The sequence below is a fragment of the Clupea harengus genome, chromosome 17 (assembly GCF_900700415.2).
Source record: "Clupea harengus chromosome 17, Ch_v2.0.2, whole genome shotgun sequence".
Classification (NCBI taxonomy): Eukaryota; Metazoa; Chordata; class Actinopteri; order Clupeiformes; family Clupeidae; genus Clupea; species Clupea harengus.
Window position 1 is genome coordinate 5,615,942 of NC_045168.1, and position 27,146 is coordinate 5,643,087.

General features: G+C 45.9%; 1 protein-coding gene across 1 annotated transcript in view; it reads left to right on the top strand.

Annotated features, from left to right (window-relative positions):
• Positions 1 to 27,146, top strand: part of vipr1b (vasoactive intestinal peptide receptor 1b) — a 58,869-nt gene that overhangs the window by 8,772 nt on the left and 22,951 nt on the right. The window contains exons 2-3 of the mRNA XM_012816137.3: positions 2,044 to 2,134; positions 5,483 to 5,593. Coding sequence (XP_012671591.2) covers positions 2,044 to 2,134; positions 5,483 to 5,593 — 202 coding nt within the window. The remainder of the gene's footprint in view (positions 1 to 2,043; positions 2,135 to 5,482; positions 5,594 to 27,146) is intronic.

Below are 27,146 nucleotides of genomic sequence, written 5' to 3' on the forward strand. Positions count from 1 at the left end.
CACAGCGTACTAAATCACCTTCTGTCTTGTCACGTCGTCCATTTTGATGCTGTGCATGCCTCAGCTGCTCAGCAAGGTCGTGGACCAGTAATGATGGCATTCTTACACCCAGCTGGAGCCATGTTGCGTTGGGGGGCGTGAGGGGAAGACTTTCCTACCTCTCCTTTTTTTTCTCCTCCTCCACCACCACCAGTTCTTCACATTGGAAGCATGGGTGCACCTCATGCCAGAGGAAGATCTGCTCTTCCTCCTCTACCATCTTCCTCCCCTACCATCTTCACTGATGGGCTCATCCCGCACACAGAGGCAACGTGAGATCGGAGACTGGCAGCTGAGTGTACCGAGATGAGCCCTTAGTGTTTATGGCAGCGGTAAAGAAAAGAACACACACACACACACACACACACACACACACACACACACACACACACACACACACACATAGACACACACACACACACACACACACACACACACACACACACACACACACACACACACACACACAGATAACTGCCAGCCAGCTGTGAACCTTCTCTCTAAATGTCTCTATAAAGTAAGTTATGTAAATAAAAGCTGGGAGCACGGACAATGAGGCACCAGGAGGTTTATGGCGGACACTGTTTTTTTTGTCCATCCTCCCCCTAATCATGCCATCACTGCTGGGACCTGACTGAGGTTGTGTCTTCAACTTTCTTTCCCAGACGGTTTTTACTTCCCACTGTTTTCACAGACTTACTCTGAAGAGGATTGATATCAAGTTCTACTTTCTGTAAAAACAGCCTTACAGTAATACTTGTTAAGGGGATTATACACAAAAGAACAAAAAACAAATCTTGAAAGATGTGGACATCCCTTGAGATTTCCACATCGATGCTGACGTGAGATTATCACCACTTTGGCAAAGACCCCTTGAAATAATTTGTCATCTCAATTGTTAGCCCTCGTTAGTTGTGAGGCATGTTATACAGTGTCACCATGAACAGCCTTTAAAGTTTAAATCTGCCTTACAGCAAGGGTACAGCAGTGCAGGGAAGGTAAAACGCTCTTGGCAAAGAGCAGAATTTTAAAAGTGAAGTTGTAATATCTGCTCATATAATATCATGTAATATCCAACTCAACAATGCAACTCAGGCATGTGCAGATAGAAGTGTGTGTGTGTGTGTGTGTTTGTGTGTGTGTGTGTGTGTTTGTTTCCCTTGAGTGTCAAACTGGAACAAAGTGTGTCCGATCCAGAACAAAAAACCCTTATGGGGGGGAGGGGGTCTAAACCCTTCTCCTTTCCCAGGATATAAAAAGCTGAATCTCCCCCCTGTAAGCACACCTGTTTCCCCTAGAGATCCATAGCCTCCCAAACCTCTCCAACCCCACCCACCCCGCGCTGCCTGCTTCTCATCTTCCATGACCTTCTCGAGTCGCTTGTCCTCGGCCGCCGCGTATGGCTCTCACTGACCCACGGCTGCTCTGCCGGTGACTGTCAGCTCAGGTTTGTCGTGGCTGGTTGACGACGCTGAGCAATTCCCGCTCTTACTCAGCAGCCCCCTTCTCCATGTCTGTGATCCCCCCCAAGACCCAGGCACGGGTGGGCTTTGTCCTCCATAGCCAGCAGGGGAGAGTGGCCTCTTTTCTTGTCCACTTGTCCTCGCTGCTCAAGCGTCTTCGAGAGACATTTGGGCTGGGCTGGGTAATGTGAAATGCAATGTTATGTAAAGAATGTCATAACAGTGTAAGGAATCACGGATGTGCCGTGAAGGTCAAGATGCTCAGATGGAAATGCATTTTTTGGTTGTGATGTCACTGAACTCTCTTCAATTTCTGTCTCTCTCTCTCCTCTTTCTGTCTTTTTTCTATTTAATTTGTCTCTCACTTTCTATCGCTCTCTCTCTCTCTATTCTCTATCTGCTCCCTCTCTCTGTCTTCTCTCTCTCTCTATTCCCTGTTCCCTCCCTCTCTCTGTCTTCTCTCTCTCTCTACTCTATATTTTGCCCCTCTCTCTATTCTCTCCCTCTCTCCTCTCTCTCTTTCTCTCTCCTATTTCCACAGGCGTACTGCGTGCAGATGTGCGATATTATAAATGAAATTGCGCAGGAACGAGAGCACTGTGAGATCAGAGCGGCTGAAAATGTCACATCAGGTAACATTCAGAACTCCAACCATGCATGCTGTCCATGCTCACCTATCCATCTTAAAGACACACTAGGCAGCCTTTTCCTGCACTGATGGCCAAGATAAACGCACCAATAGGAATTGTTTTTTCCCATAACAAAGGTCCAGTGTGAACCATCTTGTTAGATTAATGAACGACTTTGGAAAGTGTGCTCAAATGTTAGACACTGTAGTGTTTATTTTCAGGGATTTTGCGGTTAAGGGCAAAACTTTCACACTTTCTTCCATTTAATCCCACTATTTCTCCATCCCGTACATTTCTTCTTCCCCCTCTTATGCAATGCTGGGTTTTATACCCATGACTTTTACAGTTTGTCAGGGGAGAGTTTGAGTCACTGGATGTAAAATGGCAACTCTGTATACACACTGCCTGCCTTGTAATCGGACATGAAGGAAAACCGATAGCATTAGTGACAAAGGATTTCTGACCTTTGCCTCGGAATATAACCAAGATGGTGAGGGAAGAAATATGTCTTGTTGCACAGCTTCCCTTCTGGGCCTCGGGGTCCCAGAGTTGAATGCTTGTGCAAATGATTGTACAGAAACACCATCGGGGCATTAAATAGGATATTCGGAGTGAATCATCCTTTTGATAGGCCGCTGCTTTGGCCATCACCGAGGCACAGGCAATTCTTTCGATGTGGAAGGATGCTTTCAAAGTCAAATCGGTCACAGCGGTCGAATGAAAGAGGAGTGGGTTTGAATAGCATTTGTTAGGTCCACAGGCAGGCAGCTCACTCACTTGTTTGACGATGTGAAGGGCGCAAATTTGCCTCAGCATATTGTTCCGACTTAGAGTACAACAGTGCTTTGAATGACTCACAACTTCTCACAAACTAATCCATTCAGCAGCTTTGCCTCAAGGACACAATACTACGGCTAAACCTTAGACAGACTTGCAGAACTATCTCTTTACCCTTCTGAAATTGAAATAAGAGTTACAAAAATACATGTAGATGAAAGCAAAAGAAATGTGGCAACCAGAGTATCAACCGAAGCATTTCAATTATGCCCTTCCTATCTACCGGTGTTTCCCACTACATCTGAAAACTCAGATAAGATCAAATTGACGCAGCATGGGGTCTCACATTTGGAATATCCTCCACAGACTCCAGGGGTGCCTTCCTAGGGCAGTCAACAGGGGGTCCCTCCACACATCAAAAAGACAGAGGATTACGTGCGCCCCATCTGTTGGACCTGACATTTGTGACTGGAATCACAACTAGCCTCCTTAGCAGATATCAGGAGATGAGCCAAGAGATGAGAAGTTACAGCTGTCACACGGCCACTGATGGGAGCAGCCTATAGTTAAACTCCACTGATGAAGAAGAATGATATTCAGTTGTATAAGGTTTTGAGTCACTCATCTTATCATACGATAATTTGATAATCTAAATCATTTAATAGCCTTTATTGCATTCTAAAACGTACTCTTGTACTCTCAATTGGCACACTCATAGAGATCTAACAAAGATGTCACAGGACTGTCTTGCCTGGTCATATATTAAAATTGTCAGGAGATGTTTTGCCTTAAAGGGGCTCCTAGGTGGAAAAACCTACTGGTGGGTGTCATTGGCCAGGGTCTGCCTGGAGTCGAGTGTAATCTGTTCAGAGGCTGGCCCCAGCTCTCCCCTCTGTTGCTCTGGGGTTTGCACTCTTACTCTCTCCACACTCCCACGAGAGCTCTTCCTGCCGCCAGCACTCAGGCGCTGCTGCCATCATCACATCTCTCACATTTTCCCTCTGGGATTCAGAGGTGTCCATATCCCGTTCACTTGCACATAAGTGTTAACTGTACAAACACACCTTGGGTCTTTATGTCACAGGGATGATGACTCTTATACAACCACTGATCTCCCAGCGTTCCCCCCATTGAAGACGTGAAGAGTAAGAGAAACGAAACCCTCACAGATCTAGTAGTTGCTCACGCCCACGCATATACGTTTTTTTTTTTTCATACATTTCTTTGAGGCTGGAATTGACATGGCATTAATGGATTAAGTCAACACTATTGAATTGGTCATAATAGCAGCCAGAAGTAAAATAGAAAAATAGCGAATCCAGTCCTTGACGCAACATCAAGGTTCTTATGCTACCCGACACTGGAAAGAGTGAACGAGAGACTGAATAGCTGCGTAGCATTTGTTAATGGGAAAATGATTCACACGTTAATTTTAGACTAGGACTATCGCTGGAACAGAATGAAAAAGATTTGTCCAGATCCCCTTGAGCTATAAGCATGCTTTAATTTCAAAGCCTACCATAACCTAGTGCCCCCACAAATGAGTCCCCCATTGCTTCAATTGACATACTAATTGCAGCCTAAGTAATGCACTTAAACAGTATGAAGTGGGAATCAAACTTCATGTATGGTCCATGGTTATCAGCAGTCTAGAGCCAGATGCTTTCTATGGTAGTGACTATGAAGCTTGTTAAGTAAGGGATAATGGACGATGTTTGTATAGCAGTACTTCCGTCAGTCCACTAATTTGTAACTCTGTCACCAAGCAACAGTTAATGTAAACTTCACAACGAATTTAGGGAATTGATATGCTATGATATGCTAAGTGTAATACGGTTGGAAAGCTTGAACTACTTCATAGGTGTGCAAATATCAGAAGTTAACTGATTATTAAGTTAACTGTTAATAAAACACGTCACAACTCAACCAAGCCGGTATGAAGAGTATTTATGCATTCCTGGGTCCTGAATCAATAGATGAGAAGCTACAGCTACCACAATGTTTTCTACTGATGGATGCAGCCTTTAGTTAAACTGCCCTGATCCCACCAGTCTTATGATATGATATTTAGATTATAATATTAATATAATTGTGTTTATTGCATTATAAAATTGCAAACATGGTAACATCATGTATTCTCACTTGGCACACTCATAGAGATTGAACAAAAATATCACAGGCCTGTCATGTCTGTTGCTATATTTAAATCGTCGTCAGGAAATGTTTTGCTCTTGAAAGAGCCTTCCATTCCTGGGTTGCGTCTTTTCAACCATCTGACTGGCAAGCCATTCCATTTTTCAACATAGTTATTAACTGCTTCTTGCTACTAAAGCAACCAAGCTAGCCTTTTAAATATAGGCTAAGAGTTTGACACAACTCAGCCTTTACTTTCTTGTTACATTGTTATATGGAACAAAACAGTTTTCTAGTTTGAATGAAGTGACAAGATGATTCAAATGTGGTTGGTCATGTGAATAGCTAATGTATAGGTTTCAGTATGCTTCTCATAGGATTTTATGGCATGGTTTAAGGCATGTGACTTCCCCCATTAATCAGCTTTTCTCCTTGGGTCAGGGTGTCAAGGAACGTGGGAAATGTTAGCCTGCTGGCCAACAGCCAAGTTGGGAGAAGTTGTCACCATCCCATGTCCAATTTACTTCAGTCACTTCAATAACGAACACAAAGGTAGGTGTTACCGCCATCATTAAATGTGTCTTTTCAAACACCACAAAGAGGGTGGTGGGTAAATATTGATTTGAATGTCTTTGTGAATGATGGTCCAAGGCAGCACCCATACTGATAAAATGCACACCTTACTTGTACCGTAGGTCTTCTAAGTGAATAAAAAAGAAATGGAAATATTGTGACAGAGATGGATTATCTTCTTCAGCAATGTTGTGTTTTAGTGGCAGTTTGGCCCCTCAAAGCATGTCGGCAATGTTATCTGGCTGTTGATAAAAATTACGGATATGTAATCCAATGATAAAGGCACAGCACACCGTCTGTGTTGTCACCAAATAAATCACATTGGGAAATGTGAATCCAAAGTGTTCGTCTTTTCAAACGTTTGCATGGAATAAACAAATTCAAACTTTCATCTCACTAAAGTGATTATTTAGTATCAACAATTACTTAATAAACCAGTGTCTGTATACACAGAGTTCACACAGAAAATTCTTTCATTGAGTTTAGGAATTGTGTGCAACTAGTCCTCTGTGAAACGCAACCTGTGTGCAGGCCCCTGTTGCTCCAAGTAACCTGTGACATTCAATGGTGTCCATCATAATCTAGTATAACACGGCCTTGTAAAATACTGTATACGGTAAAAAAGTGTATGGCAAGGTCAGTGGTGACAAAGGACAAAGGTCAAATCTCTGACTGTAAGCAGATGACATGCCTGGTGTAGTTATTGATCAGGGGTGGTGTAGGCTGTGGGAGGAGTGTGCCGGTGATCCGTCTGAGTGGATGGGCTGACATATTGACAGAGTGAGGTCAGGACTGTGTACATAACGATTAGGGTTGCACTCTTTATTTGAGGATCTGTCGTCACCCGCCTTTGTATGTGTGTTCCTGCTGTGGGCAAGAACAGGAACCAGTTTGTCATTCATCCATTCAGTGATGGCACACACGCAGCATTCAGAGCGCAGTCCGCAACATTCTGTGTGTGTGTGAGTGTGTGTGTGTGTGTGTGTGTGTGTGTGTGTGTGTGTGTGTGTGTGTGTTGTTCATGCTGTCAACTTTTCTCCTCCCAGGTGATTTCACCACGTACTTCAGTTACATTTTTGCACCGAACAAGGTGAAAAATTCATCCATAGACATATGAAAACTTTTATTTTCTGTAAATAACCAAATGTTAAAGTGGGTCTGGAAATTGCCTTGCTGTGATCGTACAAACTGGAAAAGTCGTTCTTGAGCCAGCTCAAGGCTCGCCTGATTCCTCTCGATAATATTGAGGTACTCATGAGAAAGACTCTCTCTCTCTCGCTCTTTCTCTCTCTCAGGTAGGTAAGATAAATACACAATATATATCCATTGTTAGATAAAAAAAATAGATTGAATGAAAATAGAAATTGACTTTGTGTATGCCATTCCCACTCAGATGAGCCTGCAGACAGGGATGGTGAGGCGTGCGTGCCGGCAGCTCTCCCCCTCGGCTATAGGCACCCACCTCTTAAGCTCCAGGCAAAAACACAGAAACACGGGCCAACTGGAGGCAGGAGTAATAGTTACTAGACAGTGTTCAGGCATAGCTCTTCTCACTCTACCTGCTCTCTAGCTTAAGGGACCAACCAACGTCAATAAACTAGTGCTGTCAAACGATTAAAATATTTAATCGTGATTAATCGCATTTATGTCATAGTTAACTCAAAATTAATCGCGATTAATCTCAAATTTGTATCTATTCTAAATGTCCCTTCGTTTATTTATTTTTTCCATCATTTTATTTGTATTTTAATGCCCTTATCAACATGGAAAAGTGGATTGGCTTGCTTTAAGCAAATGTTTTGTTTTATTGAAAACCAACATTGCCAAACAGGGCGGTACAAAATAAAATTATAAAGTGCACATTTCAGGTAAACAAGGACTTTGCTGGGAGTTTGCTGGGAACATAGCAGTCAGGCCTCTTATTTCAGAAACAATGAACCGTAACAGTTAGGTTACCAATAAAAGGTAAGCCTACTACTTCTTTGCTGTCAGCCAGCTGCCTGTTGACATTTTCAGACAACAGTGAAGCTCGCTTCTATTGCACAACACAACTTTTAAAAGTCAACTTTCCATTCAGAAGCTTTTTATCATCCATTTCGCCGTATCGCACTCACCATTCACTCAAACCGCAACGTTAGCCTACTACACAGTTTGCGAGGCCAAAAAGAACGTTCATAAAAAAATTAAAAAAAATAAAAAAATTAACGGCGTTAAAATGGGTTTGCGTTAACGCCGTTAATAACGCGTTAAACTGACAGCACTACAATAAACAAGAAAATCCCGACAACAGAAGACTGAAGCCCACATGACCGCCCACAGCTCGGCCAACCCCACGCCTGGTCACTCTACACAGTACATGGTCCAGCTATCACGTCCTGGTCACTCTACAGTACACGGTCCAGCTATCACGTCCTGGTCACTCTACTGCTGCTGTGTGCTCCCTTCTCCCATAGAAGCTCTCTCTCACGACTGGAGACCTAAGGTACAAAAGCCGGAAGAGGCCCCCAGACTGCACTAAGTGCACTAATCACAGTCCCCCTTATTTCCCTCTTCACACCTGCGAGTCATTTTTGCTAAATAACTCGACAGTGTGCGATTGTCAATGGCCCAATCCCAATGTCCTAAGGCCTAAAGCCTCACAGACTTAATAGACTAGAAATAGGAATAGGAACAGGAAATAAGAATGGGACACCACGTTGTGATCACGTTACCTTGACGACGTCAAAACATGTGGTTTTGGGACATTTTATTTGACATTTTGCACTTTCCTCACGGCCAAGTCACTTGGACCGGCTGTCTGATTTGAACGTGCTTCAGGCTCTTGCATTTAAGAGTGGACAAGAGGTAATTGTCAAATAATTTTAGGCAAAAAAAGAAAGGGTTGATGAATAAACTAGGTGTGTAATAGAGTATATATATATATATGCATTCCTGTGATTTCATGTGTTTTTTATATAACCTGGTAAATGCTTGTAAATGTATTTATGGCGGCTGTTTACTTTTTTTAACCCCGTGTTTTATATCACAACATGGTGAACTGTGGGTAATTCCCTCTGGCAAAGTCTGCAGAAATGTGGACTGTGCATAAAGGGCTCAAGATGTCTGCAAGAGAGGCCTCATGCACTTGACAGTTTGATTTTGGAACAGCCCTAATCCCTCATGGATTTAGCAGGAATGCGCATGAAAGTCTGAGTCCGTTAGTATGGGCTTTGGGATTGGGACATGTTGTCTAGAGGCAACCATCTTGGTCCCACCTCGAAAGTTTTCCCTTGTGGGAACCAAGCCCCCACCACTTTAGTTCCTCCCTCTAAGTTTCCCTATCTAATGGGATCATCCAGTGACACACACACATATTGAAGGACCTAAGCTTCTTCAAGAAGTACAGTATGCTCTGTAGACAGCCTTGGTGTTACATTTCTAGTCCAGTCTGTTGTCAAGGTGAACACCCAGGTATTTGTATCCCTCCACCACCTCAACCTGGATGGAAATGGTGTTCAACTTAGTCTTGGTAACATTCAAGAGGAGATGGTTGTCCCCACACCACACCACAAAGCAGTCCACCAGTTCCCTGTAATAAAACAAACAAGGCCGTTGCAGTCAGTTTTTTATTGCACGAACAACTCACACGTGTTATATATATGGAGGCGACCAGGACACACTGCACACACAGGCAGGCCTGAGGTTGCCGTGAATTCTTACTCTGCTTTTTTCCCATCCCGGGACATCCTTCCTCCAGGACCCCCCAGGAGCAGTGGGCAGCTTCTCAGCGCCCGGGGACCAAGTGAACTGTCCGTCTCGGTCAGGGACGGACAGGATTGTTCTCTTCTTTTTGCATGTTTTTCTGTTGGGGTTTTTAGTGGAGGAAACCCCTTGTGAACACGGGGAGAACATGCAAACTCCACACAGAAAGGCCCAGGAGATAGCCAACCTGAGCACTGAAGGAGGTCTGGGGAGGACCTGCCCCCCAGAGCCAACAGCGCCCCATGTGGGAATCAAACCCATGACCTTCTTGCTGTGAGGCGGCAGTGCAAGCAACTGAGCCACCATGCCCTGACCACCGCTGACACACACCACAACTGCAAATGAGTCATAAGAAAATGTTCTGCTGATGACAGGAGCTGTAATGAAAGTCTGAGGCGTACAGGTGAAGAGGAAAGAGGAGAGTACAGTCTCCTGCGACACTAACTGACTGACTACTAACCACATAATTGGACACGCATAAACTGTGGTCGGCCTGTCAGGCAGCCGATGACTCCTGTTACCTTGCTCTCTGTCTCTTTTCTGTTTTTTGACTCTGGTTTTTCTTGTGCTCTCTCAAGCCTGACTGTTCTGGATCTCTAGTTTTTGAAATTCTGACCTTTTGGATGACTGTTACTCAGCCTGCCTGGTTTGTGAATCTTACCTTGCTGTTGTTCAGCTAATGTCCACTTATCGCCGGCTCTTATTGGACTGTGCCTATCTCTGTGTGTCACTGTTTGGACTGAGCTCTGTTATACGAGGTTTGACGAATTATTTGTACGTTTTTTTTGACAAATTATTTTTGCCTGGCAGCTTGAATCTGTTCTATTTCTATTAAATCCAAATCCTATTCATAGCTCTGGTCTACTGTGTCTGCTTCTGGGTCCCAGTTCTTCTACCTCTGGCCTCACCGGCCATCATCGGATGTCTTCCACAGCACCAAAACCTTTTTCTGAAGAAGTGCTGTAGAATCCCACATAGCTGGTCCGCAAAGGCTTTCAGGACCCTGGGGCTGATACCCTTTGGACCTGCAGCCTTGTTGTGACGCAGTCTCTCCAGCTGCCTCTTTACCTGACCACTGGAATCAGTCAGGCGAGTGGGGGAGGTAGAGGGGGGGTCAGGCGAGTGGGGGAAGTAGAGAGGGGGTCAGGCGAGTGCAGGGGGTATATGGGGGGGGTCAGGCGAGTGCGGGGGGTATAGGGGGGCTCAAAGTTCCTTGGTGTGGGTGAAGGTGTGAGGGTTTTGGGGTGTGTGGATGTGGCTATCAGGACTGAAGTATGCTTCTGCGGGCACGGCTTTATGCAATGTATGCGCATGGGTGTCTCCAAAGTACACTAGGTTTGCCGATGCGGACACATCTCTCACAGTGTTTGAAACACCTCCACGTCATGTGAATCTATAGGTCGATTGGCCCTTTCATAACTGTTCAGAACATACTTCTCTTTCTAAATGGCGATAGCTACCGACCTTGTAAAACCATTGCTGGTGATTTAATCATGAAATAGGCAAACCTCTCATTTTATCAGTGGGTCTCCGGTAGCAGGGAGCAAACATACTAATGAAAATGTGCATCTGTCCTGTAAGTCGCTTTGGATAAAAGTGTCTGCTAAATAGTGTCTAATCTAGAGTCTAATAAATAGCGTGAATAGATTTCGTTTTCTCTTGACCCTGAGTCAGTCAGCATGCAAAGTATGTACGGACACAAACCTTTGTTGCTGCAGACCAGCTCAGTTCGAAAAATGTTTTCTCTTTTTCAATTCAAGGCTCCTCTTTGAGCTTTTCAGTGAAGTCTGAAAGGCTTTGCATCTCAGGTTTTTCTAGCAAGTCTAAATTACATGCAAGCTGTCACTGTTAAGAGGCGGCAGCTCTAATAATTGGAAGGGTCTGAGTTAAGTTGAGCAGCTCGTCAGATTCGCTTGGCACAGGCAGTTAGGGTGAACCTCGGAATGTGAAAGGAGAACACACTTCACACACTCACACTTCATCTCAAAAACTATTTTTGCCCATATTCACATTTGGGGGAAAATCCATTCATCATTGTATATCCAGAAGCCTGGCAATAATTACACTTTTTTCAGTTTTATTCATTATTCATATACTGTCTCACTGTGAAAATTGTAGTATTATTAAACGTGAACTTTGCAAGATGTAATTTAACTGCTCTCCATTATAATAGAGGTCTATAAAGTTTGCAATATTTTGGTCCTTGCTTGTTAAAATAGAAAATGCTGAGCATTTTTTCTTCAGTAGTAGTAGTATAGTATAACCATGAAATGGATCTGACATATGATAATGAGTTTCTTTGATAGCCTATAATGCAGAATGAGTGTTGCCATAATCATTTAATGCATCCTATGAATCACAGACACAGAGAATATATTTTTGCTTAGGAAAAAAGCAGACATGCGACATTTGGTTTTCATGAAGATAAGTGATGTATGCATAATATGTACAGCACCTGCCACCTGTACCAGGAAGCAAACGGTTTGGTTGAAGACTAGTCCTTGACTATTTGCATCTTAGCCCCTAAGCGTGATGCAGCTGCCAGTCCTTCCCTTGTGATCTTTTAAATGTGAAGCCAGATTTGATATGTGGTTCAGGTCTTCCTTTATGATTAGCCATTTATTTAATTCACATAAATGATGCATGGCTCTAATCTGATCTCTCATAGGTCCTTGTAGTGGATAGTAGTGTGGGTTGAGCTTTTTACTTGTGTGAAGCTGATAGACAACGGACATGTTGCTCATTATCACTGCTGCAGTGAGAGGGAGAAGCGAGGCTGATCCATTGGGAGTACAATGTCAAGTTGTTTGATGGACTAGTCCTTGGAGTGAATTACCGCTGAAGTGGCGAGGTATTTAATTGAGTTCCAGCCAGAATGCTGTTGCTCCAAGTTGAGACAAAATTAGACCCATGGTTACTCTTAATAATTAAAGATGTGTATTTTTCAATTTGGCCAACTGGCTATTTTCTGCAAAGAAAGTGAAACATTACTGTGGTAAAAAAAAGAGCGAGAAAAGAGAATTCTAGTTTTTTTTTTGCTGCTCTAAGTCTACTCGACTTGCTGCTCTAGTTTTACCCCTACCTGGACATGCCTTCCCTCGGCAGAGTCTGTATTGGAAAAGGAGGACATGAATGTTCATGGCTGGGGACCATCTGTGGGGGCAAAGAGTGTGTAGCAGAGGGGGCAATTAAGCATCTGATTTTTTGAGGCACTGTCTGTTCTCTGGAACAGCCCACAGGTTGATCTTTAGCCTGCAGCTGGGCTAATGACATGACAATGCTGTTTATTTTTTATTTATTTTTTTTGTCCCAATCTCTGATTCATTTATTGTGTTTTAACACACTTTGTGTGTTATATTGCCTTGCTTAAAACGACAGCGACTTGATCAGAGAACACAGTGATCCCGGGGGCCCTTTCCTGTTCTGTTCACCACACTTCCCGGAGAACAGGGGAATGAAAGCACGCTGCCCGCCAGAAGCTGGAGATTTTAAAACAAGAAATTAAAAAAATTAAATAAAAAAAACATAGGAAGAGAAAGCAGCTTTAGCTGTAAGGTGTCTGTCTCATACTAAGTATACTGTGTCTTCACAAACAGCAGTTGAACCCCTTGTCTATTCGACTCTGTGGGCCTCTAGGGGAACTTATGCATGATGAAAGAAATCCGGCAGCCGTCCCTCCGCTCATTTGACACACACACACACACACACACAAACACACACACACACACACACACACACACACACACACAGATAGACAAACATGCTAATTAGCGGGGCCGATTCACACACCGAGAACTAATCCTTCCTCCAGCGCTGTGTGATAGCGCTGTGGAGCTGTAGGGATTACTGCCTGGACGAATCCCGGGTCAGCACGTGGCTACGCAGTTCATCGGATTCCAGTGTACAATAACCAGTGTACGGTCTGGAGGGTCTACATCAGTGCAGCCAGAATCACTCCTCACTCCAATGGGACTGATAAGTGTGTTAATTCATTAAAATCGTGTTGGGTTTTTTAATATATCAAATTTGACAGCATTCCAGTTATGACATGTATAATTGCATTTCTGTCTCCTGTAGCGACTTGTAAACAATGAATCCTTTTAGCTGTCCATGAATAATTTGACACGTATTGTGCACAGGGAAGCCTAACTTGCCCACGTGCGGACATTCATGTCAATCAGACAGGAAAGCAGTTTTCCTTTCTTTGTTCCTTCTCTCCTTCCTCTCCCTGCTACTGGTGAGAGACTGAGTCTTTACCCCACTGTCTGGGTGTGTTAGGCAGCGAGGCTCTCACTCGGCTAAGGTCCTGGTTTGTATGCCTGAGGGTGTGTTCTCTTCCACACGCGTCGTGTTCCACACCAGTACCTCCGCCCATCGCTGACACTCCCCCCCCCCCCCCCCTGCCCATATCCTGGCCCCTACCCCGCCGCTGCCCACGGCAGAACTCTGCCAGTCCGCTACGTATTTCACCACGGACTGCTGCATGGTCCTGTGTGCAACCCCCATCAGTCCGTCTGCGCAGGATATGGCCATGCGTGTATAGACCACTGCGGTGTAATGGGCACATTGTCTCACAGTGCTCTGCAATATATGTACATATTTACACACACGTATGCACACAGACACACAGACACACAGACACACACATACATACACACACACACACTACACTGCTGATTCTGTAGAAGCATATTATTGCTGTCAGAGTGAAACCACACATATGCCACCGGTGACATAACATGTGGATTTATGTCATGCATCATTCATTTGTGTAAAATGCAAACAGTGATATAGGCTAAAGGGCTAAATGATTGTCTTTTCTTTCTCTTTACAGTAGTTTCATGCTGTGAGCTATAATATTCACACGTTGATGCCCTCTGCCATCTGCTGTGAATACCAACTCACCGCAATGTTTACCATTTAACCACAATGCCTCCTTTAAGGCCTCTCCATTCCGTAGCTACAGACAACCTGCTATAAAATCATAACACAGTGTGATCACTACAAGGTGATTCGGCTCACAAGTGCAATAGTCCCATAGTCCCTCCCTTATAAACGCTTCTGTATATTACACTAAGCTACACTTCCCTATGTGCAGGTCTACACATTTAAATACAAAATCTACTGCATCACAACGCCAGCTTTCATTATGTTTCTGAGCACATACTTTTCTACTCTATTCCCTCACAGTTGGACAATCACACCCACAAATCCCATTGTTTCCCTCTTACTGCAACATGCTACCTATCACATCTTTAATGTCCTTCAGCCCATGCATGTCCCATGTCAGTACTGCATCAGTGGAACCAGATAAAGCTAGACTGTTTCCAGTGCTGATTAGGATGAGCTGTATGGATCTGCTGCTTGGCCATGAACGAGATCATAAATCAGGCATTGGACCTCATATAGCAATGCCATCCCAGTGATGTATAATGTGTGCCTGTTTGCCTAATTGCCCTTGATGGAGAGGCAGCCTCACAGCATTCTCCTGTCATAACACTTTGTGAGGGTCTTCGCACAGTTGACGCAATAAATCTGATATGTCGCAACACACACCACAGGACGTCGTAAGTGCCAAAATCAGTCGTGTCACAATTATTTTATGCATCTCACGCAGAGGGAGCAGTAAGTGCTTGACATCTTTCATTTAGCAAACACCCTTATCCAAAGTGACTTACAATCCGATAAAGTATGTTTAATGTGTTTATGTCAGTATGCGTTCTTCCTAAAAGGTGACACCCTGATCTTGGTGTTTTTAACCCCCTTCTCTACAGCCCCAGGTGCAGAAATAGCACATTTTATTTCAGAGAAAAATCAGTTGACCAGGAAACATCATCCAGTGTAAAACGTGACAGTATTTTTGATATATGTATTTAAAATATCTATTTGAAAAACAACATATTATTCTGTCATTTACATTTGATGAGCCTTATGAAAATGGCAATGTAATTTGCATCAAAATAGTATAGTGTTCTGTATTTTGGGAGTTAGAATGGTGTACTGAGCACTTGCTTCTTTATGACACATGGCAAGTGACGAGTGAAAGGCTGATGTCTCATTTGTCTTCTCTGATTTAGTGTAAAGGCCAATTTAAAGTCCAGGCGACAAGAGAACAACAAAAACGTCTCGGTTACTTACGTAACCTCGGTTCCTTAAGCAGGAACCAGATATAACACAATGGTACATGACGTCAGTCATGGGGTACAAATCGAAGCATTTATCTATTCACGCCTGAAAGGCCGCGAGATCTGTCAGCGCGCGCTCCTGGCCCCGCCTTCCAGGAGCACTATAATATCATTACGCGCCCTCAGATCTGCCTTGGAAAGAAACTGAGCAAGACAATCAATCCAAGGTAACACTGTACACGCCAACTTTGTTATATCTGGTTCCTGCTTAAAGGCCCCGTCACACCATGACGTTCTGGTCAACATTCTATGATGTTAGAGGAAACGTTGGTAATCGTCCATGGTCGCTGGAATTGCGCCAGAAGAGCTTTGTGTGAAAGCTGGTGAACGCTGTAATCGTCTGTAATCGTCGGTGATCGGAGGAGAAGGCTGGTCCAAAAAAAAAGTTTTGAACATGCACAAAAGTTCTCATGGAGATCAGCGTTCTTCAACGTTTCATTTAAACGCTGGAGAACTTTCGTGGAACGTTTTATTAACTTTGCACGCGTTTGGCTATCATAGTCAGTCGTTGGGTAGGGTAGACTGAGTACAGTTGATGCACCCGAAATAACTTATGTGCGCAGCAATCCTGAGACGTGAGTTTGGACATGTCTACTAACGTCCTCTTTGATCCAGGGAAATTTAAGCACCTAACCCATCTCTCGTAGAAAGATATCGGCGAATTTTTTTTCACCAAGGGAAGATCTTGATTTTATCATGTCCCTTCTACAATTAATATGTTATTAACCATACGTGATCAACAAACGCAACTTACATCATTGCAAACGTTATTCTGTGCACTATAAATCTACATATTCCATGCTATCATGTCATGCAAGGTCATTGCATAATCTAGCGAAAAGCGGAGTGGAGGGTATATATGCTTGCTTGAGCCCAGCATGAAGTAGATGTACTGAACTTGAACATAGCTGAGCACTGTTATAGCTGGTGCTGTTCCATGGCAGATGGATATGATATGAAGACTCTTGTGACATGGACAATGTGTGTGGATGTGTTGATGTTTTCTAATAATAAACATTGAGAAACACAAATTCAGTGTCAAATTTAAATCATTTATTTTAATAACATAAAACCCCAGGAATAACGCCCGTTATTTCGTAAATCACAGTAATAATAACAGTAAATCTTCGTCCGAAGACATTGCTAGTGAAAGAGGCTTTGTATTCTTCTTACTTTCAGCAGGATTTATCATCTTCTTACTTGCAGCAGCGCTAGTAGCAGACACGTCAGCACACGTTTGTCGCGCACAAGTGACACGTCACAAGTCGCGGTTACATGCTCCTCATGCGTGAGTCCCACGTTAGTAGTCATGCGTCAGTCCTACGCTATTCTTTCGTTAAGTCACACGCCAGATGTGTCCACATCGCCCTAGAACGCTCGAAATTGAACGATTAGAAAGTTCAGAGAACGTTGACCAGAACGTCATGGTGTGACGGGGCCTTAAGGAACCGAGGTTACGTAAGTAACCGAGACGTTCCTTATCGCAGTTCACTGCGATATAACACAATGGGACCCTATACATTCCCGCGTGATAATACAGTGGCAGCCAATTACACACACCAGCTCTACTGAAGCCTTTGCCCTCATAGAGGTTCATACGGCCGCTGGCGGTGAACATATTAACAGGGCAACCTTTGTCATAGGCGGCAAGGATCGCGATCCTGCGCCTGTAGGAAACCACCCTGGAGTGTTTCATGTGCAACAAACATGTAGACACCGATGAACACACTTATCATATACATCGTTCTCAGGTCAGGGGATTCAGAGATCGCTCGCCTGCAGAACACCATGAATTTAACAGGGCCACCTTTATCATAGGCGACAGGGATCCGTGATCCTGCGCCCGTAAGAAAACCCTGGGATGTTTCATGTGCAACATAACATGTAGACACTAATGAACACACTTATCATATATATCGTTCTCAGGCCAAGGGATTCAGAGATCGCTTGCCCGCAGAACGCTATGAAGAAAACTAGGTTCAGCCACATCTAACATATAGAATCTAATGAAAGTGTGGCGAGAACTCCAGCTTGCAGCTTTGCAAATATCTTCCACTGAGACGCCCTTTAGTAAGGCCCAGGAAGACGAGACCCCCCGCGTAGAGTGCGCATGCAACTTCTCCGGGGGATCTAAAGACAAGCTCTTATAAGACAACACGATAGCCTCTACTATCCAACGGGAGAGGCTCGGTTTTGATAGAGGTCTGCCTTTTGCGCGTGCACCGAAGCACACGAATAGCTGATCTGACTGTCTGAAAGCTCTAGTGCGCTCTGCGTAACAGCGGAGAGCGCGCACTGGACAGAGTTTATTCAAACGTTCCTCCTCTGCTGACGCAAAAGGAGGAGGCGAGAAAACTGCTAATTCAATCACCTGATTGCGGAATGGGGTTACCACCACTTTAGGTGTGTAAGCAGCATTAGGTCGCATAACCACTCTGTCACCAGCGATCGAGAACTGAAGGCACGATGGACTGACTGACAGGGCTTGCATGTCACCAACGCGTTTTGCTGACGTTAACGCCAGCAGCAGCGCGGTCTTTAAAGAGACAAACTTTATGTCCACTGTCTCCAGGGGCTCGAACGGAGGCCCTGTGAGAGCACGTAACACCACTAGCAGATCCCAAGAGGGTATGAGGTGTCTCTCTGGCACCCTGAGCCGTCTCACCCCCGCCATAAAGCGTGACGCTAGCGGGTGACTGCCAGGAGAACTGCCATTAATGCCTGCGTGGCAGGCTGAAATGGCAGCCATGTACACTTTGAGAGTAGAAGCCGCCTTCCCCTCATCAAACAACTGCTGTAGGCATTCTAGAATAACGCCCAGCGCGCAGTTAACGGGGTCGTGCTGACGCGCAGCACACCACCGCTCAAAACTGCGCCACATCAGCGTATACAGAGCCCGTGTTGATACAGCTCGGGCACTCTGTATTGTAGCCACCACCGCGTCCGACAAGCCTGACGCTATGAGCCTGCACCTTTCAGGTGCCAGGCTCTGAGACGCCACCACTGGGGTGGGGGTGCCACACTGTCCTGTGCGCCTGCGTTAGGAGGTCTCTCCGTAGAGGCAGCTCCCAAGGCTGCTGCACTGACATATTGACCAGATCTGCCGCCCACGGCTGATTGGGCCAGTGGGGGGCTATCAATATCAATTCCCTGCCCTCGTCCGCAATCCTGCACAGCACCTGCTGGAGGAGCGGGATCGGGGGAAAAGCCTATAGGGGTAGAGCTGGCCACTGGTGGCCCAGCGCGTCTATGTCTAGTGGGGGATCGTCGCCCCCTAGCGAGAACCAGAGCGGGCAGCAGGTGTTCTGCCTGTTCGCGAACAGGTCCACCTGCGCCTTGAAAAAACGCACCCAGATCTGACCTATCACTTGTGGGTGAAGGCACCAGTCTGCTGCTCGAGGATCGCCCCTCGATAACAGGTCCGCACCGTAGTTGAGGTGACCTGGTATATGAACTGCCCTGAGGGACAGGACGTGCCTCGCTGCCCACAGGAGCAGGCGAGTCGCCCAATGGTGTAATGACGGGGAGCGCACTCCGCCCTGGCGATTTATATACGCCAAGGTCGCAGTGTTGTCCGTCCTCACTAGTACATGCTGACCATTCAGCCTGGGCAGAAAGTGTTGTAGAGCTAGGACTACTGTTCGCAGCTCTAACACATTTATGTGAGACGCGGCCTCTGTCACAGACCAGAGACCGTTCACGCCTCTCCCTTCGCAGACAGCTCCCCAGCCTTTGGTGGAAGTGTCTGTGATCACCACCACGCGACGCGACACTATGTCCATAGTGCCCGACGCGGCGAGAAACCAGGGGGTTCTCCAGATCGCCAGGGCTTTCCTGCATCTGGAGGACACCACTACTCTGCGATGCCTGTCTGTGACTGTGTTGAGCTTCATAGACAGGTACCATATTTGGAATGGCCGCATACGCAACATCCCCAACGGGAGCGCTATAGCGGCCGACGCCATCATCCCTAACAGGCGTTGGCAGCGCAGCGACGAGACTGACTGTCCCCGTCGGAACTGGCGCAGGCATGTTTTGATGGCATTTATCCGTTCTTGAGACAGCCTGACCTCCATGGAGGTGGAGTCTAAGATCATACCCAGAAAATGCGTAACTTGCCTGGGGCAGAGAACGCTTTTTTCTCTGTTTACAACAAAACCCAGTCGATACAGGTGCGCCACCCCTAGATGGCCATCCTGCACTGCTGCAGCTTTTGAATGAGAAGCAATTAACCAGTCGTCCAAATAATTGTAAACGCGTAAGCCGCGTAGACGTAATGGGGCGATAGCTGCCTCTACGCACTTTGTAAATACCCTCGGCGCTAGGGACAGGCCGAATGGGAGTGCGTTGAATTGGTACGCTATTCCTCCGAACGCAAACCTCAGATATTTCCGATGTCTGTGGTGGATCGGAATGTGGAAATAAGCGTCTTTTAAGTCTATCGTGATAAACCAATCGTTTGGCCTTATAAACTGCACAAGCCTGCGTGGGGTCAACATTCTGAACCGTAGCGGCATGAGTGCTTTGTTTAACACACGTAGATCTAATATTGGCCGATAATTCCCGTCTCTTTTGGGTACGAGGAAGTAACGGCTGTAGAAGCCTGCATTCCTCTCCTTGAGAGGGACTCTGCTTATGGCCTTTCTAAGCAGGGAGATTATTTCTTCCCGTAGGAAGTGAGACTGTTCTCGCTGCATCACAGACTGTATTACTCTGCTGAATGGCGGAGGGGAACGGGCGAATTGCAGCACGTAACCCTTTGCGACCGTCTTTAGCACCCATGGTGACACTGCGCATGCGCGCCAACTCTCCGCACAACCAGGGAGGTTGTGCTCTGAGTTGAATTTGTCGGGGACTAACCCGCTCATGGTCAATGAGTCTAAGCCTAGATCTACACCCACTCCGCCTAGGGAGGGAGACGAGATCTGGGGCTGCCCCCTCATGTTTTTGAAAAAAAATTGGGGTGCGATGCACTGTGTGCATCGCGGGGGGAGTTGCACAAGCATGCCTGGGCACTGCGCCATCTGGGACAGGAGTTAGGACATATGATTGTGGTGCTTGTGAAAACCTGCTTACCGTGCTGGACATGATTTCCACATGTGAGCGACGGGCTGATTTCTGTGGAGGCGGTGTGGGCTCCACCGCTCCCCCCTGTGTGACGAGTGGCTGACTGTCACGGTCAGGAAGCCTGAGGTCTCCCTCTGCCTCGCCCGCGGCGAGCGGAGTGCTGCCGCGGAGCCTGGGCTGCGCCCTGGGCAGGGCGAGCAGCTGGTTGTTGTGCTGCAGGCTGCGCTAGAGGGCGGAAGGGATGTCTCTGCCAGCCTCGCCCGGTGGATACCTTTGCTGGAGGCGCTGGCGAGCGGAACCCGCTTCTCTTCCGGCCCGGTGCGGGTGTGGTGTGTCCTGAGGAGGACGTCTCACCCGTGCCACTAGAGCGAGGCATCCAAGCCTGGAATACCTCTCTGCTCTTCTGCTGTTCTTCGAACTTGGCAGCCATTGTGACCACTGCCTCCCCGAAGGCGCCCTGGACAGAGACCGGGGCGTCGAGGAGTGGTGCTTTTTCTCTGTCTGACAGCTTAGCCAGTGATAGCCACAGAGACCTCTGGGTAGCCACCGCGGCACCCATCACCCTCCCCAGTGCCTGTGCCGTGCACCGAGTTAGTCTGAGCGGCAGATCCGTCGCGCGACGGAGTTCTGCCACAGACGGGTGATCTTCCCCCAGCGACAAGGCAAGCTCAGTCAGGAGCTTTGCCTGGTAGCGCTGTAGCAGTGCAGCCGTATTGGTCGTGCAGGCAGCCTGCTCTGCAGCCAAGTAGGACTTCTCTGCCAGCTGAGCCTGGTGTCTGCCCACCCGCGTAGGCAGGAGAGGCTTCTGGCCGAGACGCATCGTGGGGGATGCGGACGAGAGGTAGCCCGCTACTGCATCCTCCACCTGAGGAAAGGAGAGGTAGCCCCTCTCCTTAGCCATGTGGAGCTGCATGTAGGGCGCAAACCCCGGCACCGGGGCTCGGCCCGAGTAGGGTATCGCCCATGTCGCCTGCAGTTCCTCGTGCACCTCCTCGAAAAAGGGGATGCAACTGGGAACTGACGCGGCGGAGCCAGCATAGAACTCCCCGTCCAGCAGCGAGGACCGCACACTGGGAGGGGGAGGGAGAGGGAGCCCGAGGCAGCTGGCTGCTCTCAGCGCAACCTCGTGGAGCTGCTGGCCCAGGAGCCGAGACGAGGTAGGAGGTGTCTCCACCCGCAACCTGACGTCATGGCTCGTCTGCATTGCTTCCGCGATTGAGCTGTGCTCATCGGAGAAGTCTAGCAGACTATCATCATCCAGGCTGATGTCCAGCTCGAGTTCAGGCTGGACACCGCTTGGTTGAAGCTCCTCAGCCTCGCTGCCCGCAGCCCCAGGGCTGACAGGCGGCGGAGACGGGGAGAGACCCGGGAGCGGAGCTGCCGCCGCAAGGCGACTGCTCACGCTCACCAAGTCCAAGGCTGAAGACGCACTCATTCCTACGGGGGCGTCAGCCCCGGATGGAACTAGTGTAGTCTCCTCGGCATCCTTGCGCTTCCAGAACGCAAGGCACCTGGTAGCCTTAGCTAGCGGGAGGCTAGCACAGATGGAACAGACAGGGGCTTTGCCCGAAAGCGCGCCCTCCGCGTGGTCCCTGCCTAGGCAGGTCACGCACCGACGGTGGCGGTCGCCCTTGGGACGGACGTGACCGCAGTCGGGGTAGTGTCTGGCCATCTTTTATCAATCTGAAAGTAGAGAAGAATGTTAAAACACAAGCACACTATCTGCAACGAACACGTTGTTAGCAAGCTAGCAGGCTAGTCAGAGACTTAGCCAGCCAGGCAGCTAGGATAGCAGCCACTACTTTCAAAATGAAATTAAGCCAATGAATTTCGTAGCGCCCTGAGCTAGTGAGGGTTAAGGAACCCGGATAACTCACCAACCCGTAGAGAGCGAAAGCACACAAAACTCTTTTGACTGTGGTAGAGCGTTTGAGATATGCTCGGAGATGTTCACTCCGTCTTGCGAAGTTTCTAAAGAGGCAGATCTGAGGGCGCGTAATGATATTATAGTGCTCCTGGAAGGCGGGGCCAGGAGCGCGCGCTGACAGATCTCGCGGCCTTTCAGGCGTGAATAGATAAATGCTTCGATTTGTACCCCATGACTGACGTCATGTACCATTGTGTTATATCGCAGTGAACTGCGATAAGGAACTGAAGTACAAGTGAAAACATCTGCGTCTGCTTGGGAGGCGCAGGCCATGTCACCTGCATGTGAAATTTTAAACGTTTTTGTTGCTCTCAGTCATGACGAGAGATTTGACATGACTTCTTGACATGGCCACAGTGATCTAACTGGCTTGAACACTGTCATGATACAGTGCTTCTCAAAACAGATTCATAACATGCCCTTTGAAGCAGTGAAAAGCTGTCAGATATTATCTCACGATCAAATATGCCTATGTAGAGTGGAGGTTTGTGATTTGATGTCATGTTTTCTTGGAAATATATTTTTGTATTTTTAAAATACAAAATACTGTAGTTTATTTTGATACATGTCATGGTTGCTGTATTTTGTATTTTATTTTGATACTTTTACAACTTGTGCATCATCCCAATGCACCACCCACAGGCTTACAAGAAGTGAAGGTGATTTTATGAGGCCAAACTGCTTTGACATGTGCTGAGTGACCTGATGCATGGCAGGTAGTGAACAGGAGGGAATGACAGATGGAGGGAGAGGTTGTAGAGGTGGACATTCATCCACTTTCAGAGAGAGAGAGAGAAAAAAAACAGCTACACGCTAGGCTTAAGTCAGTGCTGTACTCCAGCTTTGCCTCAGAACCCACCTTTCAAGGATCCTTTGGCTTGTCACAAAAGAACCCAAACCCTTCAAACTGTTTGGTAAACAATTCAGCACATTGATGGAGCATCGATAGAGCTTTCCCCCAAGGTACACTGGCTACTCAGCTTTAGAAGGCTTCTAACTGGGAAAGAAGTGCAAATAAATTCCCAATCCCTTCTGTTTTCTTTTTCTCCATTTAGAGCATTTAGCTTAGAACCCATTAGAGCCCCTGAGGAGTTCATGTGGGGTCGCAGACGTGAGCGCTATATAAATAAATGAGATTCATGCTGAGGAAGGCCATCAGAGTAATGACTTTAATGTGCTGTGTAACGGAGGGCGCATGGCTGTGAAATACAGGAATACAATACTCCTATCAGCAACTAAAGACCACATGGGCAGTGCAAGGTGCAGCTCCTTAACAGGTATTGATTGGGAATTATTGTTTACAAATGCAAGCTCAATAAGCGAGATTGTGAATGGCCCGGAATGCCAGGGAACTAAGCCTGATGTGAAAATGAAAATGAACCGTTCTCATCTATTTAAAAAGCAGTGTTTTTACGATTTGATCCATCACATTGTAATTTCTCAATGTAATCGTCTGCGTTTGTCATCTGTGATTTTCCTGTCTTGGTATTTTAATGATCTTTTTATGTTTGTGTGTGATAGATGAGGCTGAACAATATGAGATTACAATGAATGGCAGCTAATAATACCATCTGGATGTGATGAAGGGTACAACTTTCTTAAACATTTTGTAGAAGAACACAAGGGTCAGGGAGCCCTTTCTGAAGAGACTATATATATATATTGGATATTACCCCAACATGTACTTATCCCTCTGGATATTACCCCAACATGTACTTGATGTCTGGGGACTCATCAAGAAATGTCCCTTTACTTGTTGTCCAAATGTCTCTCCAGTTTTTTTTCCTCTCGACCTCCTGCTCTTCTTGAACTCGAGGGGGAAGTTGTGGGGGTGTGGGCAGTTCTAAGCTGAAGAGAAGATGATACAAATGCCTTGTGACAGAAAGAGCCTACGCCGGATGCTATCAAATATTCCTCCCCCTCAGATGCAGTTATTGAGCATGAATGGCTCCGGCTTTTAGTAGCTCCAGAACTTCTCACCTAGCTTGTTTGTTTGAAACCTCACCGGTTCAGTAGGTCAAGAACCGCCCTAACAATTGTGCCGTTCTGCAAACAGGATTCACACATCACTCTCACCCAGCACTTATGTGTCTGGGTGCATTGATGAATACTTTCAGTCCCCTTAATCTTCAGCAGTGACATCTAACCTACTTCTGTACTGTGTGCTTTTCTATATCTTTAAATGTACACCCATGAATCACAATGGAAAGATTATGCCATTAAGTGTGACAAAAAGCTATTCAACCCTTTGCGCATGGATTAGCTCTCTGCTGCACTCTGAAAGACCTCAAAAGGCCATCGACAGCAGGCATGGGCTGGCTGCGGAGGGTTGGTGTGGTAAGATATAACATAGTTTATTTGGCCGTGACAGTGAAGCATTGAGGATGGCGTTGTGGCAAACATGCATGCTTTCAGAGAGTTAAAGGGAAATTAAATATTATGCAGCGCCAGTGCCAGATGCAATAAATTCTGGTTATTTTTACTTTTCCGTTTAACATTCTGTGTGGCCATTGGAAGGTAAGCACCTCTCTGCAGATAGCCCTCACTTCCAGTGGCTTGGTCTGCCCCTTTACATGAGCAGTGTAATTGGTTTAAACTCCAGAGTGTTGCGGATCTTTTATTTCATAATTGAGCCATAACGTGTCAGGAAAGAGATACACCTCTGCTGCAATAAAAGACAAAAGCACATCTGAAGCAAACATCTGTTGGATGGTCCCTGTGAGAATTGTTAATAGAGTTGGCAGGAATACAGACATGTACCTCCATATTGACAGAAGTTGATTGGGTTTTTTTCACTTGACAGTTCTCAAATTGCTTTCGATAGCATCATCCTGAGCGTTTGCCTCAAAAGCAGGTCTCGAGAAGTAAGTATTCCCTGGCTGTATTTCGTTGCACAGTAACTCTGTGCAATTTGAACCATGCTTTACAAAACATTGTGATTCTTCTCTGCAGTCGGTGATCACAAGAGAACTTCATCATCAAACACATTTCCAACCTAAGAGAGGACTGTTTCGCATTACACGTGGGTGTGAAAGAAACCCACCCTAACAGTTATAGGATTCAGGCTATGAGATGCAACAATACAAGTTCCCAAGCCTTAATCATTCTTCCCAACAGACTCAGAGGATGAAAATAATTGATTATCTAATGTCTTTTGAGGTTTTGTATGCCTTCAGTTAGGTTCCCACTTCAAATCACTGCAAACGCTTTTGTTATGGCGGTCTACCCAATACACAGAAATAATGGATACACTGAACAGTGTTCTGAGAAGAGTTTCCTGCTTATTGCCCAAACTAACTCCAGGACACAGAACATGTGAATATCAAGTTATACATTTTCTTTCGAATACTACAACTCTATATCATTATATTGTGCCTCTTGTAGCCATCTACGTACAGTATGGCTTAAATTAAAAACGCATGAACTAAAGCTAATTTAATACTTAACTTAAATAATTTAATACCATGAGCAAGATCCTGCGTGCAAACATAGGCCAGCACAATGCTCCCACACGCCACACAATAGCTTTAGTTCATGAGCGACAGCCTTCGCTCGTTGAAATTAGGGTGATTGTTTTACATATACATGTGTATGCATCTGTGGATTCACAAATAACGTGTGTGTACTCATACGTGTGTTTGTATATGCATTTATTTGTGTGTGTACATGTGTGGGTGTGTGTGTGTGTGTGTGTGTGTGTGTGTGTGTGTGTGTGTGCGTGTGTGCGTACATCTGTGAGTGTATATATATGCACTAGTAGAAGTGCTTTGCTTACTGATTGCAATCTTTTGATGTGCTGCCTGTTTGTTGCATGTCCTTATTAGGTTGATTGCCTTTTCAAATGATACTGCATACATTCCCAGTACTCCATACTGATGTGATTGCTGTTACAAAACAATAAATAAATAACAACACAAAATCATAAAACACTGAAACACTGAATATAAAAATCTGTTGCTCTCACACTCAGTAGTGCATCCTTCAAAATCTAGTGTGATGTGTGTTAGGAGACTCTATAAAAAGGCACTTATGATGTTGATATAGCACACCTAATGAGAACTCAGTTACTGTTCTTCTTGAGTCTCTATGGAGCCCAGGCTGGTTGTGTATTCATACGGTTTATCCTGAGCCAGGCTTACCTCATTAATAACTTGTACCTCTTAATGACTTTAATGCATTAGAGGCCTAAGCTCCAAACTGATCTAATCCATCCCTGAGGTTAACTGCTTAATTCACCAGGTATGCTGTAGCGTTAGGTCTGATATTCCTATATGAAATGGTAAGATTTGATTAATGACTATACTGAAACCATAACATATTAGTTGGCACTTACGGTGTCATCCAACACGAGAGCTAATGTGACATGACAGGGACTGCTGACATGACACTTTTGCATCATTAAACATTGGCATGGTGAAAAAATGACAGGATGTGACATGGTTAGGTCTGTCCTTTGATGTGAAGATGAAGTGAAGCGTTACCAGTGAGGCCTCTACAAAGTGCTGCATGAAGATCCCTCAACCTCTCGTAAAGTAGTATGTAGAAGGAGACTGTGAACTGTGTGCTTGCCTGGCCCAGTTTACAATGAAGAACAGACCCCCAGAGGCTCCTT